The sequence below is a fragment of the Tupaia chinensis genome, unplaced genomic scaffold (genome assembly GCF_000334495.1).
Source record: "Tupaia chinensis unplaced genomic scaffold, TupChi_1.0 Scaffold000170_1, whole genome shotgun sequence".
NCBI classification, from domain to species: Eukaryota; Metazoa; Chordata; class Mammalia; order Scandentia; family Tupaiidae; genus Tupaia; species Tupaia belangeri.
In genome coordinates, this window is record NW_006159645.1 from 96,623 (window position 1) to 114,466 (window position 17,844).

Consider the following 17,844-nt stretch of genomic DNA (forward strand, 5'->3'; position numbering starts at 1 on the left):
CATTGAGGTTTACCATCATTAACCGACAAGCCAAAGATAATTGCTGTCCTGAGGGCTATGCCAGCTGTATCAAGGAATATGCAGTCTGCTTTAGCAGCAGCCAGTTTTTCATCTGCATTCAGACTGACTGAAAACTTTGTTCTCTTTCTTCATGGTTTATCTGCACTTCTAAGCTGTTTTCTTTTAACAAATAACTCAGAGTTGGAAGTATAGAAAATATTCTGATTTCACTGAAATTTATATTGGCAGGTGCTATGGCCTGAATGCTTGTGTCCTCCTCCCCAGAATTTATTTGTTCAAACATAATTCCCAGTGTGACAGTATTAAGAGGTGGGGCCTTTTGGGAAATGATTAAATCAATAGGGAAGAGCCCTCATGAATGGGATCAGTACCCTTATAAAAGAGGCCAAGGGAGCTTGTTCTCTGCTTCTGCTTTAATAGAAAGCTGTAAGAAAGTGCTGTCTATGAAGCCGAGAGCAAATGCTCACCAGTCACCAAATCTGCTGCTATCTCATCTTCAACTTTCCCAACTTCCAGAACTATGAGCAATCGATTTCTACTGCTTATAAATTACTCAGTGTAAGGTATGGTTATCCTTCAGGATTACATCCATGGGGGACTGGTTCTAGCCACCCCCACCTCCCCCATCTTTAAGTGCCTTATATAAAACCATGCAGTACTTGCTATAACCTATGCACATCTTCCCATACACTTTAACTCATCTCTCAATTGCTTATAATACCGAATATTACGTAAATGCTATGTAAATAGCATTATGCTGTGCTGTTTATGGAATAATGATAAGAAAATAACTCTATACATGTCCAATACAGACATAACCATCAAAGGCCTAACTACATAGCACACACTGGCAACAACATTTTCCAGTTGTCCTTGGTTGAATTTTCAGACAGAACTCACAGACATGAAGGACCAACTGTACTCTGTTACTACAGCCTGAACAGACTAACACAGTAGGTTTAAGACACATGGGCAACAGGGACAGAGCTCGCCTCTAATCGACATAGTCTCTATCAGTCCAGTGAGTGTCATGGAAATAGCCAACACGAAGAGAGATTTCATCTTCAGGAAAGCTATACGCTGCACTGTATTCTCATGTGGTTAAGAAAGGAATCTTATTTCTAGTTAGATTTATAAAATCATAAAATATATCTTACCAGGGCACAAATGTACGTGGACAGTACATGGGAACTTCCTCCGGTCCCCTCCCCAACCCCCCTAAAAAACTTGTTTCTTTTTTACTATTTTTAAAATTTTGCCAGAGGGCATGTGTACTCGCCAGAGAGAGACAGAGAAACAGAGGGAACGAGAGAAAGCACCCCTCATGGGGAATGCTCATTCCACAATTTCTTCTCCATTTTTCTCTCCTTGTGAGATTTTGTACACACCTGCACATGTGCCTGGCATATTTCTCAAGCCGCCAGACCCAGAACTTGAACAACAGGGTTGGTCACATGGAATCCGGGTGCCTAACCATCGGACCATGGAGCTGGTCCCACTTCATATTTCTTCATGTTATATTATAACACACTGTTCATGTCTTGAAAATATGAGTGCTATGTTCTTTTTGGCTTAAATAAAATTGTGATGACAAACACCTAATGGAATCTGAACAGGTTTGTTAGATATATTTTTGGTATTTCATTCATTCATCACTGACATCAGCCTCAGGGTGGTATTGGTACTGATATCAGACTAAGAGCCCAGATGGCAACAACACAGTGAGCTCAGTGTAACCAAGGAGGAGACAGGATGCCTCCGAGGGCTCAGAGAAGATAGGCAGCAGTGACGGATATGCTCAGAGAAGGCTCAAAGCCAGTACATTTCCCCAACAGAACCAAACACAATGGCTGAAATGCAAGCCTGATCTAGCTAGAGCCTTTCTGTCCTAGAAAGTACTTCATCAAGTTCTGTAGGCTAACAATGGGCTTGTAGACTCTGTATGCCATTGGCCTTAGACTACTTTCAACAAGGGTCACCTGCCAAACTCTGAGTACCAGGGAGAAGAATGGAAAGTGGGCCTTCCAGGTACGGCACATTCTGAAACAGTCTAATAAGTGTTCATTGGGTCAGTGACTCTGGACAATAGTGTAGATTGTGCAATGAACAAAATCCTAAGGGACACCATTCCTAGAATAGGCATCATAGAATTATATATTTCTTATGCCAGCAACCGGCGGTAAATAGTCAGGGTCTAACAAAAGTGATATACTGGACAATTTCTGGTAGATGGAAATACAGTATCTTGAGAAGAGGAGGTCTTTTGTCTGCTTCTTGCAAAGGTGCCTTATGGGCTACCGGGTACCCTGATTCTTATTCACTCAAACATTATTCTAGCCTGTGCCAGGATATAGGGAAGAAGTGGACCCTCAGGTGGCGGGTCCCTCTACCATCAGCACTTGTCCTCCAAAAAAGATGACTGGTCTTGTGGAAGAACCAGTTTTCCCTCACTGTTTATTTTATAATATGAATCCAGTGGAGTCAGGGATAAATAAAATCAACTAGTTGTACCAAACATCACCCCTAGGAAAGCTAGTAACAGCCCTGGGGGATCAGTGAGAGAGATAACGGGAAAGAAAGAACACATAGGATGACTTTGTTCATGTCACTTCTCTGGTTGTCCTCTTTCACAGGGAGAGTTCTAGGGTCCATGGCTCCTTTGCCTGGTCCTTTAGGCAGAACATCTAAACCAGACACAGTGCGTGACTTGACAAGCCTCAAAACAGGGCCCCTTTCTCATTCATCATTTCAACCCCACAGCCTAGCAGTGTTTGCCTTCAAGCAGATACGGACAACTGCAGCTGAGCAAAGGAAATGAATACAATTTCTGGGCCAAATGAAATTTTGGAACAACTAGTTGATTTTATTTATCCCTGACTCCACTGGATTCATATTATAAAATAAACAGTGAGGGAAAACTGGTTCTTCCACAAGACCAGTCATCTTTTCTGCTCCATTATCCATCTTTTCTCAAGAAAGGATGAGACATGTCATGTGTCAAAGGGAATTTCCTTTGTAGGAAGAGTCAAGGCAAGTGGTTTAATTAAAAGGGAAAAAAATAAAATGCTTAATTCAAAGACAATCAAAGAAAAGGTTGTCATTTGTATACGCGAAATACCATACAAGGAGTGAAAGAACAGTGTCAAAGTACACGTACAGTCACTTCTGCTCTGCAAAGTTTCTTCTTACCTTATAGTTATTCATGATCTCAGTTAACCATGGTTTTACCGACTGTACTGTGTCTTCTCGCAAGTACTTTTCCACTTCAGATCCATCGTTAAAAGTGTGGTTTCCCACATGGATGGCTTGTCTCACTTCTGGGAGCGACAAAAATTTCCCATAGTAAACTTGGTCCTCGGGGTCCTGGCAGAAGGATGCATTGGAAATATATTAGGGAACGTGACTTGGTGGCAGGAACAGCACGCTAGGAAAAGCTGTGCATTTCTCATCACACAGAATGCAGTGAACACGATGGGCCATGGTCCTTAACTTGTCTCCATGCTTCCATTTATAACTTGGAGGTTCTGAGGTTATTTGAGTGGGGTCCTTTGTACTAACAATAAATCTGGATGGTATTTGCCTGGAGGTAAATGTACAATTTACAAATGCTGAATTTACCTTTTTGGAAAGAAATCTTTTCCAATCTGTGATTTTAATTAGCAGCCCCACTAGAGGCAAAAATAGGGGGAACGAAAGGAATGATATTTTGGTGCTTCTCCTCGGTAGCTCTACATAAAGAGGGTCAGATGGATCGCAAGGGGCCAGGGTGACAGCCCGGTGGATGAAAAGCTGAGGATTTATTTTTTATGTTCTGCTATTTATAAAACCCGCCTACAAAAATATCAGTTGAATATTTATCAGATATATACTTATCAAATGTAAAAACAGGTGTATGTACTGCAGGAACGACACAAGACAAAAGAAAAGTGGTCCATGAGCCTTATTTTTAAAAAATAAAACAAAAAAATGGCCAGAAAGTCTTTGTAATAATCATTATACTAAAAGAAAAAGGAGGTAAATGCTTTAAAAGAAAAACCTTAAATGACAAAAGGATTTTAAAAAACCATTAGGGTTTGAGCTTGACAATTTTGTGCTTCATCGACATTTTTTGTTGTTGTTAACTGTGACTATATTACTTTTTAAAAATCAAAAACTGTCATCACGAACTTTGCTTTTCTCTCGTATGCCATATGTTTTTCTCTTGGTAAACTCTAAATCAATAACCATGGGATTCATGAATTCCACCAAAATTAACTTTAGTTAGTTAATTTATTAACTTTAGTTTGTTCATAAATAAGGCAATTTTTAAAACATTGTCATATATACTAGACAAGATTATATAAATCCACTCCCCCACTGTGGCTCTCCTTCTGTTATTTAATTAATTCTACACAAAAGACATCAACTTTGGCCTACTTTTCTGAAAGAAACTACTTGAATACTTGGAGAAATATTCCAGAGGGTTTGAAGTGAAGGCCATACTAAATGCCTAACATCTTAAGTTAAAAGTAAGACAAAGCAAATATTTTCATAAAGGCTTTGGCAGATTTGATTATCCAAGCTGTCTTAAGTACAGAATAAAGAATGTGAGCATTTTCAAGAGACTTATAAACAGATTTGAAGCTCTGGGACCTTCTGCCCAGAACTCCAACCCCAGCCTGTGTCCTTCACAAAAGGACCTCTGTATAATGAGCTCTATTGTGGAGAAAGTGTGTTAATCAGAAATCCCTTTCGAGTTACTGAATATCACAATTGTCCATGGTCAGATTATAATGCATACAATATTAGAGGGGAAAAATCCTATAGGTGAGTAGACCAAATAATACAAAACAGGTGGACATATTTGTTTAGTATAAAGTCATCTGTATTTTTTCCCAAATCAAAGGTAGTTTGTTTTTTTCCTCAGACTTTTAAGCAAACATGATTACGGTTTTTAAAATGCTGTCATTACCGTGCACTGTAAAAAGTTATAGTAGTTAACGCATCCTGTAACATTCTGGAAATAAGAAGGATCACTCGTTAAGTCGCCATCTAGAAGATTATCCAATACCTAGGTCGGGAGAGAGGGAGAAAGAAGAAAGCCAAATCTCAGAATGGATGAAAATCACAGGCATCTGTCATTTCATTAATCCCGTAACCTTTCCATTTTTTTCATTTTGCCCAGTAACCATTTGCTGTACCAGACATGGTCCTGTTGCACACATCTCTGCACCAGACTTGGTCCTAGGCACTGGGTAAACAGCAGGGACAAGACAGCTGAGAAGTCCTCCCTCATATTCTAGAGGGGATGAGAAACAAATATGTACTATGGTGGAGTGTGATAAATTCTCTGCATGTTAAACAGTGATAAAGTGAAAACTAAAGATAAGGGTGGGAAATGTCATGGGTGCATGTGTCCATGAATGCATGGGCTACTGCAGAGAGGAGCCCCCAGAGGGTTTCCCTTAGAAAGTGGCATCTCAACAAAGATACGTTAGAAGGGTGGATGCAAGCCATTTGGTTATCTTGGGGAAGAGCATTCTGGGCAGAAAAAACAGCAAGTCCAGATGCCTTGACAATGGCAGAGAGCCTTCTGGAAAGGGTTGCCTTAATGTGAACATGAACCACCCACCCACAGTTAGAGGAGAAGAGAAGAATAGAAGAAGAGGAGGGGAAAGGAGGGGAGAGGGGAGGGGAGGGGAGGGCAGAGGAAAGAGAAGAGAAGAAAAGAGGAAAGAGAAGACAGAGATATTGGCATAGGTATAGATTCTTGGAGCTACGGAAGTGATCTTTGGACTGCTGACATAAAAAGACCTGGTCAGCAACTGAGGGGGACAGCAGGCAGCAGTGTGTGCTGTTTTTCATTCATGTTCCGTTGTACGGAGGCCACGTGGAGTGGTAGGGAGGTGGCTGTGGTTTAGCAAAAGAATTTGGAGGAAGTGTTAAAAGGGCTTGGGGGTTGAGAATGTATGTAATGGCTGACCTGGGGTTTAAGTAGGGTAGTTACAGAAATGAAGACTTGAGGAGGTCAGAGTTGACTGAGAGGTAGTAGAATCAATGAATCGAAAGGCAATGGGTTTGCAAGACTGTTAGAGGTGATATATTAGCAGAAATCAACTGGAAAGATGGGAGATGGTAGTTGCAGAAAGATGTATGAATTTGAGATTGTGGAGTAGTAGCTGGCTTTGCTAGGACAAGAAGAGCAAGATCATTGAAAACAAGAAGCTACGACACTGAAGGGCCAAGGTTAAAAGGATCATCACGTGGATACTGTAGTCACTGGGAATTGACAAGACAATGCTGGCGAGAATGAAAGCGGGGCAGGACCCACACTACTCAGAGAACGAGAAGGTATAACCCTATGGTGGGAGACGACCATGGTAAGACGTGGAAGGTGGTACTATCTGAAAACATGAGAGCCAAAGCTCAGCACTTTAGGAGGAGGCAAGCACATGATCTGCAAACAGAATGAGGTGCAAGGAGGACATCTTCTCCACCTTGGAACCAAGTGGGTAAGAAGGTATATGCAAGAGAACAGCCCCCCACTTCAGTGGGTTACAGCAGAGGCAGCATCACCAGAAAAGGGCCAGGTTTTGGGTGAAGCAAGAAGATGAAGAGAAGACAACAGTCACAGAAGAGACTGTGACATAGAGGGCTTGTTTATGATATTAAGATGTAAGAGGTTCTTGTGAAAGGATTTTAAGAAATGAGTTCAGCACATTAATAAAATCATCTATGAATTTAAGTTTCTTACAAGGTAAGATGTTATCCCACTTTTACAGATCAGGAAACCGAGATACACAGAGTTTAAAGAATTGGTCAAGGACACTCACTAATAATATCAAAGGTGAAATTCAAATGCAGGCCATGACACTTCAGCCTACACACTCAAACACACATACAGTGTCTCTTCATCCTCCATACCTTCTGGCCACACTTTGGGGTTGAATATAAACTGCATTACTTATTTATTTATTTCCAGACATGGAATAATGTAAGTTAGCCAAGCTAATACTGTCACCGGGTTAGGGGGCGAGGACGTAAAGGATCACCGCTATGGAAGTTAAGCAGGTGGCAGCGGGTACACTTTAGCAAACCTACCATTGTTTGGGCTCCCTAGGTCTGGTTGTAAGGACTGCTGTATGTGGCTGAGGAGTGAGAGGGGCAGGAACCAGCCAACCTCTGTTTGACAAGCTCATACCCTGGCTGAGGGCTGCATGTGAGGACCTGGCCATCTTTCATCCTCACAGGATGGAGGCAACTGCTTGCCCTAAGCTGACTATGTCAGCCCAGGGGAGGCATCTTTTCCTAAACTGTCCATTCAGGGACAAAGCATATGCCAGTAGTTGTCCTGGATGCACACATTATTTTGGAATTTATCGTTAGAAATGATCTTACCAAGGGGCCAGCAGGTGCATGGTAGTTGAGGCATTGGACTCCCACATGGATGACTGTGGTTCGAGTTATGCACCTGGCAGCTTGTTTTCTCTCTTCCTCCCCCCTTCACCCCCAGGTTGATTTCAATAATAATAATAAATAAAATTAAATGAATAATTAAATAAAATTTTGTCATCAAAGGGAATATAAAGTCAACTTTTAAGAACAGACTTGTTTCAGGAAGAATCAAGCATCATTTGCTGTCTAACAAACAAGAAGAGATCAAACCCTGTGAAATCCAGTTTTTTACCAGCAGGTGGCGTGGTGGTTAAAGGTGCTGGATTACTACATGGCCAACCACGGCTTGAGTCCTGGACCTGGCAGCTTGCTTTCTCACTTTCCCTTTCTCTCTCTCTCTTTGGTCGAATTAAAAAAAATAATAACAACAAATAGAATTAAATAAATAATGCGTTAAAGAAAAAGAAAGAAAGAAATCCAATTTCTTGTCAAAAGTTACTTTGCAAAGAGAACTCTGACCCAGAACACTGTCACAGGGAAAAAAAATGACAGGACCAGAGCTCAGTCATTTTGCCTCTTACAGAAACTCTAGGATGTCCCAGGAATTTTATAGATTGCCACAGAAGAAATACCAGGGTGGGAATCAGGAGAAATAATTCCAGTCCTAGGCCTGCCACAATCTATTTGTGTGTCCTTTGGCAATTCATGGCACACCTATGGGCCTCAGCATCCTCATAGTAAAGTGTGTGTGTGAAGGGAAAGTACAGTAGACAATCTAGTTACAAAGTCCCTTCCAGCTCTGAGTCACTGCTTTTTGATGAGCTAAGTCATATTGAAGGGCCATAGCATCAAACTTGCTTTACCATTTAGGCGCGAGACTTTGACATTTGTGTTCTCTTGGGTTTCGGGATTTCTTAGTGTCTTCCAGTGCCGTCTAGAAACACATATCAAACACCACTTGTTTACTATCCTAAGTATCACTCTGTCTATTTCCCTTGAAAAAGCAAAGGTCTTTATGTTTTAAGTCATCACTCAAGACACTGGACCAATAGTCAAAAAGACTTTCAAGAATCTGGTTTTCTTTTTGTTTTAGTGTCGATGTTTTTGTTTTCTGACGAATATGGTTTGGGAGTGACTCTATTTAACCTCATGAGTCATCTTCTCATTATCTGCGAATGTCCCAAATTCCTCACTTTTCAACAGCTTCTCTAACCTATGGGTGTCTAGGCCACTCCATCATGTTCATAGTCATCATTCTGCTTTCTTTATACCTTGAGGCCTCTTGGATATTCTTGCTCTGGACATTATTTAATCTCTGTGTGCTTCTTTAAAGAGATATCGTAAGTCTCATGCCACATATAAGCTGTATTAACTGTAAATTCTAAAGACTCATTCCTTTTCCCCATCTCTGACCACCATGACAGATAGCCTAAAACTAGTCTTGAAATCACTATCTTTGCAAGGTGAAGCAGGATCCTACAAGTTCCCTACAAAATCCTTTTTCCTTCTCATTTACAATTACACACAAAATTCTGAATCCACACTTTGTAGCCATAAATACTGTCCCAGCACACAGGAGAGAAAGCTCATCAGTGTCCTGCAGAATGGCCTGAGACATCCTCTGCGTGATCCATCTGCACGAGTTGCTGCTATCAGAACTCCTAGCCAGGGCAGTGACAGGCTCGGGGGATTCATGCAGTGTGTCCTGACACCCTATTTGCAAAACAGGGAATAATTTTATGTTACTCCCTTTGTCCCTAAGTCTGTACATCTCCTATTTTGATCTGAACCAGAGATCTGCCTTCATAACAACAATGACATTACATATACTGCTCTAGGATGTGTGTCTAATAACAAACACACTAATGTTCTCGAAATGCAGTTCTTTCCACATTTACTAACGTGTCATCATGGCTCTACCGTAAACGTGGCAAAAAGCTTCTAAGGAATATCGTTTACACATGGCCTTTGTTGGCACTGACCAAAAAATAAAACAACTTCCTATATCCTAATATTTAGTGAACTCTTACAACACTCTATAATGGGACTTCAAAAAGACAGTGAATGGGGCCAGCAGATGGTGTAATGGTTATATCACTGGTCTCCCATGTAGTGGACAGTGGTTCAAGTCCCAGATCCAGTGGCTTAAACTCATGCTGGGAGCAGATTACAATATGCCCATTCCCACTAGGGGGTGATTTCTTGCTTTCTGTCTCTCTGTCTCTCTCTGTCTTTCTGGCAAGCGCATGTGCCCTATAACAAGAATCTCTCTTAAAAAATTAAAAAAAAAAAAAAGAGGGACCAGCAGATGGCATAACGGCTATGTCGCTGGACTCCCATGTAGTTGACCGCGGTTTGAGTCCCGGACTCGGTGGCTTAAACTCATACCAGGGGCGTGTGCGTGAGTGCCCAAGATCCTGAGAGGAGAATGGAGGAGAAGGGATTTTGCGGTGTGGCCATCCCTCCTGGGGGGGTGATTTCTTCCTTTCTATCTCTCTGTCTGTCTCTGTCTTTCTGGCAAGTGCATGCTCCCTACAGCAAAAAACTCTGGAAAAAAAATTAAAAGATAGTGAAAAATGGCATTAACATATGAGTTTATTTTGGTGCAAAAATGTTTTAAACTCATGCAGCTTTTTCATAATACATATTTACTATAAACTTTTCAAAGACTCCTCACATACTTTTTGCCCCTGATACGCAGGAAAACATGACATTTGTTATACACTATGGCCACATCTCCAGCTGCTTGTGGGTCTAACCCTCTAGTGGTCAAGGCATATGTCGAAGCATATGCAACTACTTCCTGGGTTGCCTTTCTTCTGATTTCCAGATGATAGCATATGCCTGAGGGCCTACGCAGCACTTAGAGAAATCAAAACAGCTAATGAAAGACACAGTTAGATAAACACTCCAAGATGATCTCAGGTTTAAAACACAGCCAAAGTAAATTCAAGGAAACGGAGTTCTTTCCTTCATCTTGAACACACTCATTTGCCTCCCAATCGGAGAGCATCACAGATACACCTTCTCTAACAAAAGAAAAAAATGCCTGAGCACCATGGTGCTTCTAACGACCCCTCTTCTCCTCAGATGGTTTTAATTGCTCACGGGCAGCCCAGGGCCTCAGCACTCACTTCAAAGGCCTTAAGCCAGTTCTGCTTCTTGATGTGTTTTATGCACTCATCGCACTGCTTCTGGAAGTACTTTTTCTGGTTCTCATCCAGCAAGCCGATCTGGTACAGGAATGTCGCATAGCCCCCTATAATCTGAGGACAAAAGAGACACATGTGAATGCCACCGAGAGAGAAAGAAGTTAGGAAAGCCTCATTGCTTGGTGACATAATCCTTTGTAATTGTCGATCTTGTGCTGGAATGAGCCAACTAGACAAATACACACACATACACATCAACACACAAACACGCACAAAATACGTAACATATACAACATACAAAACATAAACACGCACATACACAAAACACAAAAACATATGTGACATAAACACACACAAAACGTAAACTTACAATACACCACAAAACACATTAACACGTACAACCTGCATATAGCACAGACACACACATAGACTTGCACTGGCAACCAACGTAGGCTGACCTAGTAAATTGATACATTGAAACATTTGGTAAAAATTAGAAGATTTAAGTCATAAAGTCAACTGGTATTTCCTTCATCAAGTCAGGCCTCTAAGGTCTAAGGAAGGAGTCTTCCATCTGATTAGAGGGGCTTTAACCTCCTTGTGGGATAAAAGGGAAAGTGAAAAGGAGACACCTACCGACTCAGGATCGGAATACGCATCTCCAAGAGCGATTCCTTTCAGGTTGATCTTCTGCTCCTGCGTGGGGTTGAAGGTGTGGATGTAGTGTGCAATGGCAGGCACGTATTTCCCTGCATAAGACTGAGGAGGACAGAGTCGAAACGGACAGTCAGGAATTGATGCCCGTAAATCATACGCGCTCAGGCAATTATAAAAACAATGAAGCTGTCGCATTTCTACATGAGCTATATACATGTATATACATTGGCCAGCCTCACACCAGATTTGGTAACTCAAAGAGCTCTGTCTCTCACTTCATTTGTCATCCCACAGAACACCACGTGATGTGCAAGTCAGCGTAAAGGTACTGAAAATAAGTAAATAGAAGTAAACGTTTTACTTCCCTTACAAAATACAATAATGTGGGCCCGTGAACACAATTGGGCTTTTCTTACCAGAAAGTTCCATTGAAAGCTTTGTTAAATAAAAAGAAAAATCACTAGTCCAAAATTAAGATTTCAAAATCTGTATAATAAGACAAATTTTGATATCCATATGTCTTGAAGGAATAGAAGAGGAAAAGGAAAATAATATTTATCAGTCACTAAAATTTTTGTTTGAACTTACTTCCATTTCTAACCTTTTCTAGCACAAAGTCCTATTTTAAGGTCAAAATATTTTATGGACACCCCTTCCTCCAACAAATATGATAAAAGTACTACTTTCAGGTCAAAAAAGAGCTACTATTAATATTTTAATATTTAATATTTTAGTAATATTTTAAAACAGTTTTGGATATTTCCCATCAAAATTTTGCCTTCTTGGGCCTACTCAGTGGCACAGTGGTAACACACTACTCAAGTGAAACTGGATCAAGAAGACTGGGGGTTCGGTTCTCCAGCCAATCTATACATGTTGGTGCATGAGCCTGTGATCTTGGCTGGGAAGGCTACGGGTGAGGATCATGGTGTGAGACCCTATTGGTGGTGCTAGTCTTTCTCTCTCTGTGTGTCTCATTCTAACAAAAACAACCAAAAAAAGCCTTAAACATAAAAACACATATCGTCTCGACATCTCCACTCTTGTATCTAATATTAAACTTTATGTATTCAAAATAAAGCTCTCAATTCCTGAGCCCTCTCAATTCATGTTAACTTTGTTCTTTTGGCTGCTCAGGCCAAAAATCTTCATGACATTCTTTTTATATCCTTTGTCTTGCACTCCAGAAAAGTTCAGCAGTCATGTCTGTCCACCCTACCAAAGCTATCAAAATATGTCCAGGGTCCAGTGTCTTCCCACACCCCAACTCCATTGCCCTGCTCCAGGTCACCGTCACCTCCTCTCTTGCCTGGATCTACTGCAGTAGCCTCCTCACTGGCCCCCCTTTGCCCATACCCCATCTGTTAATTTCAGGACGGTGGCCTTGCTAAAACATAAATAAGATCATGCCCCTCCTCTGCTCAAACCTTTTAATGACTCCATTTCCATTGGTCAAAGTGAATTGTTTCTTCTGAGACATAAGGACTCCCTTCATTAACCTCATTCCCTTCTACTCTCTTACTTCTCTAGCCACACTGGGTTCCACACTGTTCCTTGCACACCCCAGGTCTACCAGGGCCTCTGATTGAGCTATTCCTCCACCTGGAACACTCTTCCCTCAGATACCCATATGGCTAATTCCCTCACTTTCTTAAGTGAGCTTTTTGAGGAATGCCTTCCCAGGCCACTCTATGTAACACAACCAACACACTGCTTTTCAGACCAGGTCTGGCTTTGTGTCTAGGCCAGCCTTGAGCACGTGATCCTCTGGCCTCAGCCTCCCTGAGTTGCTGGGATTATAGGCATATCCCACCATGCCTGGTCTTAAGGTTAGAGCAGGAATTGAACCTGGGCCACTCATTTGGTCCCAGACCATGGAGCACAGTAATTTAGCAGAGCACCAAGTCTGGCAGGACAATCTGGCAGGACACTACCATGACTGGGCCCACCCAATCTAAAGTTTCAACACCGCTTCTTTCATATTTTATATTCCCCTTCTTTCCTTTTACTCTCAATAGTTATAGGTCTCTTATTTATCTTATTTATCTTGTATACTTGTATATTATTATTATTTTCCTACCCATACTAGAATATAAGATCTATGAACACATGGATATTTGTGTGCCATTTATTTACTTGCTTATTTATTTTAGGGTTTTGGTTTGTTTGTTTTGGTCACAGGGTAAGTGCTCTTACCAGACAGAGGGAGAGAAAGTAACAAAAAGTGATAAATCAGCCCCTTGAGGGGATGGCCATGCCGTAATCCCTTCTTAAGTCTCCTTTTGGGATTTTGGGCGTGCAAGCACATGCGCCTGGCAAGTTTTGCAAGTTGCTAGGTCTGGGACTCATAGCACAGTCCACCATGTGGGAATTCAGCACTTTAAACCCTACACCACCTGCTGGTTCCGTTTCATTTATTTTTGTGCTAGATGCTGCTTATTTGTTAGTGCTCATTACAGTTGTTTGATGAGTAGATCTTGAATGAATCTATACATACTTGAAAAAGAGCAATGCACATGTGTTCAAAATAGACTAGAGTGTTCTGTGGGAGCCTGCGAGTCCACAGAGCCTTCACAGTCTCTCCAAGGTTCTTTAGCAGTCTGTCGTTCAAAGACAGACCTCCTCAGAGCTCTTGTTTAACTCACGCCACAGTCATATAAAAACTGGATTTATCATCATTCTCACTTCACTATGAGAATATTGTGGCTGGGATCAGCAGTTAGTGTAATAGCTAAGTCGCTCGACTCCCATGTAGTCGATCATGGTTCAAGTCCTGGACCCAGAGGCTTAAATTCACACCGGGCATATGTGCATGCGTGTCCAAGATCCCGAGAGGAGAATGGTGGAGAAGGGATTGTGGCATGGCCATCCCCCCTGGGGTGGTGGTGGTGATTTCTCACTTTATGTCTCTCTGACTCTTTCTTTCTTTCTAGCATGTGTACACGCCCTATAGCAAAAAAAAAAAAAAAAAAGAAAATTGAGGCTAAGAGGAGCCAAATGGTAAGGGACACACTACTCAAGTGAAACTGGATCAAGAAGACTGGGGGTTCGGTTCTCCAGCCAATCTATACATGTTGGTGCATGAGCCTGTGATCTTGGCTGGGAAGGCTACGGGTGAGGATCATGGTGTGAGACCCTATTGGTGGTGCTAGTCTTTCTCTCTCTGTGTGTCTCATTCTAACAAAAACAACCAAAAAAAGCCTTAAACATAAAAACACATATCGTCTCGACATCTCCACTCTTGTATCTAATATTAAACTTTATGTATTCAAAATAAAGCTCTCAATTCCTGAGCCCTCTCAATTCATGTTAACTTTGTTCTTTTGGCTGCTCAGGCCAAAAATCTTCATGACATTCTTTTTATATCCTTTGTCTTGCACTCCAGAAAAGTTCAGCAGTCATGTCTGTCCACCCTACCAAAGCTATCAAAATATGTCCAGGGTCCAGTGTCTTCCCACACCCCAACTCCATTGCCCTGCTCCAGGTCACCGTCACCTCCTCTCTTGCCTGGATCTACTGCAGTAGCCTCCTCACTGGCCCCCCTTTGCCCATACCCCATCTGTTAATTTCAGGACGGTGGCCTTGCTAAAACATAAATAAGATCATGCCCCTCCTCTGCTCAAACCTTTTAATGACTCCATTTCCATTGGTCAAAGTGAATTGTTTCTTCTGAGACATAAGGACTCCCTTCATTAACCTCATTCCCTTCTACTCTCTTACTTCTCTAGCCACACTGGGTTCCACACTGTTCCTTGCACACCCCAGGTCTACCAGGGCCTCTGATTGAGCTATTCCTCCACCTGGAACACTCTTCCCTCAGATACCCATATGGCTAATTCCCTCACTTTCTTAAGTGAGCTTTTTGAGGAATGCCTTCCCAGGCCACTCTATGTAACACAACCAACACACTGCTTTTCAGACCAGGTCTGGCTTTGTGTCTAGGCCAGCCTTGAGCACGTGATCCTCTGGCCTCAGCCTCCCTGAGTTGCTGGGATTATAGGCATATCCCACCATGCCTGGTCTTAAGGTTAGAGCAGGAATTGAACCTGGGCCACTCATTTGGTCCCAGACCATGGAGCACAGTAATTTAGCAGAGCACCAAGTCTGGCAGGACAATCTGGCAGGACACTACCATGACTGGGCCCACCCAATCTAAAGTTTCAACACCGCTTCTTTCATATTTTATATTCCCCTTCTTTCCTTTTACTCTCAATAGTTATAGGTCTCTTATTTATCTTATTTATCTTGTATACTTGTATATTATTATTATTTTCCTACCCATACTAGAATATAAGATCTATGAACACATGGATATTTGTGTGCCATTTATTTACTTGCTTATTTATTTTAGGGTTTTGGTTTGTTTGTTTTGGTCACAGGGTAAGTGCTCTTACCAGACAGAGGGAGAGAAAGTAACAAAAAGTGATAAATCAGCCCCTTGAGGGGATGGCCATGCCGTAATCCCTTCTTAAGTCTCCTTTTGGGATTTTGGGCGTGCAAGCACATGCGCCTGGCAAGTTTTGCAAGTTGCTAGGTCTGGGACTCATAGCACAGTCCACCATGTGGGAATTCAGCACTTTAAACCCTACACCACCTGCTGGTTCCGTTTCATTTATTTTTGTGCTAGATGCTGCTTATTTGTTAGTGCTCATTACAGTTGTTTGATGAGTAGATCTTGAATGAATCTATACATACTTGAAAAAGAGCAATGCACATGTGTTCAAAATAGACTAGAGTGTTCTGTGGGAGCCTGCGAGTCCACAGAGCCTTCACAGTCTCTCCAAGGTTCTTTAGCAGTCTGTCGTTCAAAGACAGACCTCCTCAGAGCTCTTGTTTAACTCACGCCACAGTCATATAAAAACTGGATTTATCATCATTCTCACTTCACTATGAGAATATTGTGGCTGGGATCAGCAGTTAGTGTAATAGCTAAGTCGCTCGACTCCCATGTAGTCGATCATGGTTCAAGTCCTGGACCCAGAGGCTTAAATTCACACCGGGCATATGTGCATGCGTGTCCAAGATCCCGAGAGGAGAATGGTGGAGAAGGGATTGTGGCATGGCCATCCCCCCTGGGGTGGTGGTGGTGATTTCTCACTTTATGTCTCTCTGACTCTTTCTTTCTTTCTAGCAAGTGTACACGCCCTATAGCAAAAAAAAAAAAAAAAAAAAGAAAATTGAGGCTAAGAGGAGCCAAATGGTAAGGGCAAGAATGATACCTGGTCTGAACTACTCTAAAACCTAAAGTCTTTGCCAGTTATGAGTCAAAACAAAAAAGCAGTTTATGTGATTTATACAAGAGCTCCTCAATGAAGAAGCCCTCTTGTGCAATAATAATTATTCAGGCAAAGTATTAAATCAATGCAGTTTATCCATTCATACTTGTGAATATATTTTAGATCCCCTGTGATAATACAAAGATATGTGTCATGTTTGAAATTTGCTTTGTTGCATAACTGTGCTATATTCTTCTGTTAGTGACCAAAAGTGAACATTTATCAAATAAAATTTCTGTACAATGACAAAAAAGTGCATTTACTTAAGTAATCATTTCGCTGGTGCAGATGTATTTTTATGCAGTGTTTATTCAGCAATGGTTTATCGGGCAGCTCTCTTTCAAAGGCCTCGTGCTGATACTTGAGATAAAAATGAAGAAAGCACAAATTTGCACTTGTAAACTCACAATTTCTTCTGAGAACAAAGGATAGAAACTGTGGCTCAAATGTGAGAGAGCCAAGTCTCCCATTTCCTGCATTACTGTCCCCATTATGTGGACATTGTCCAACGCAATGTAGGTACAATGAAAACACTCTTGATAAAGTAATGATGTATCTGGTATTACTGCTAAATACCTTTTTTTCTCTACTGGAAATTGGTCCAAATGCTAAAAAGTATGTCTTGCGATGATATTATCAGTCAAACTGTTTTGTTATTAAAGTTGGTGATATGAAGAACCTTTAAAAAAGTATTATGGGGAACCAGCAGTTAGCGTAATGGCTATGTTGCTGGACTCCCACGTAGTCGACCGCGGTTCGTGTCCCGGACCCGGTGGCTTAAAACTCACGCCGGGCGCGTGTGCGTGCGTGCCCAAGATCCCGAGAGGAGAATGGAGGAGAAGGGATTGCGGCGTGACCATCCCCCCTGGGGGGTGATTTCTCGCTTTCTGTCTCTATGTCTCTCTCTGTCTGTCTGGTGAGCGCACGCGCCCTACAGTGAAAATCTCTCAAAAAAAAAAAAGTATTATGGAAAATACATCTTATGAGAAAACTATGAGTGGATTTCAATTTTTTTCACATGATTTCTTTTTTTTTTTTTTTTGGCCATAGGGTAAAGGGAAACAGAAATCACTCCTCTGTGGGGAATAGACACACTGAATCCCATCTCCATTCACCTCTCAGGATTTGGGGCACACGCGTACATGTGCCTGGCATGATTTTCAAGCCTCTGGGCCTGGGACTCGACCAGAAAGCCATGTGGAAGTCCAGCACCTGAGCCACCATACCACCTGCTGGCCCCAATAAATCCCATTTTATTCTTTAATTCCATGTTTCCATGAACATTTAGATGTTCCCTCATAAAACATCTCTCTTGACTCAGAATGAGATGGAAAGGCAGGCACTTCAAGTTACTACGTATACCG

At 41.7% G+C, this 17,844-nt stretch overlaps 1 protein-coding gene across 1 annotated transcript in view; it reads right to left on the reverse strand.

Moving 5' to 3' along the window:
• Positions 1–17,844, reverse strand: part of CPVL (carboxypeptidase vitellogenic like) — a 176,692-nt gene that overhangs the window by 70,664 nt on the left and 88,184 nt on the right. The window contains exons 8-11 of the mRNA XM_027770932.1: positions 11,184–11,306; positions 10,530–10,661; positions 4,973–5,071; positions 3,211–3,384 (exon numbers count right to left, since the gene is read on the reverse strand). Of these exons, the coding sequence (XP_027626733.1) occupies positions 3,211–3,384; positions 4,973–5,071; positions 10,530–10,661; positions 11,184–11,306 (528 nt within the window). The remainder of the gene's footprint in view (positions 1–3,210; positions 3,385–4,972; positions 5,072–10,529; positions 10,662–11,183; positions 11,307–17,844) is intronic.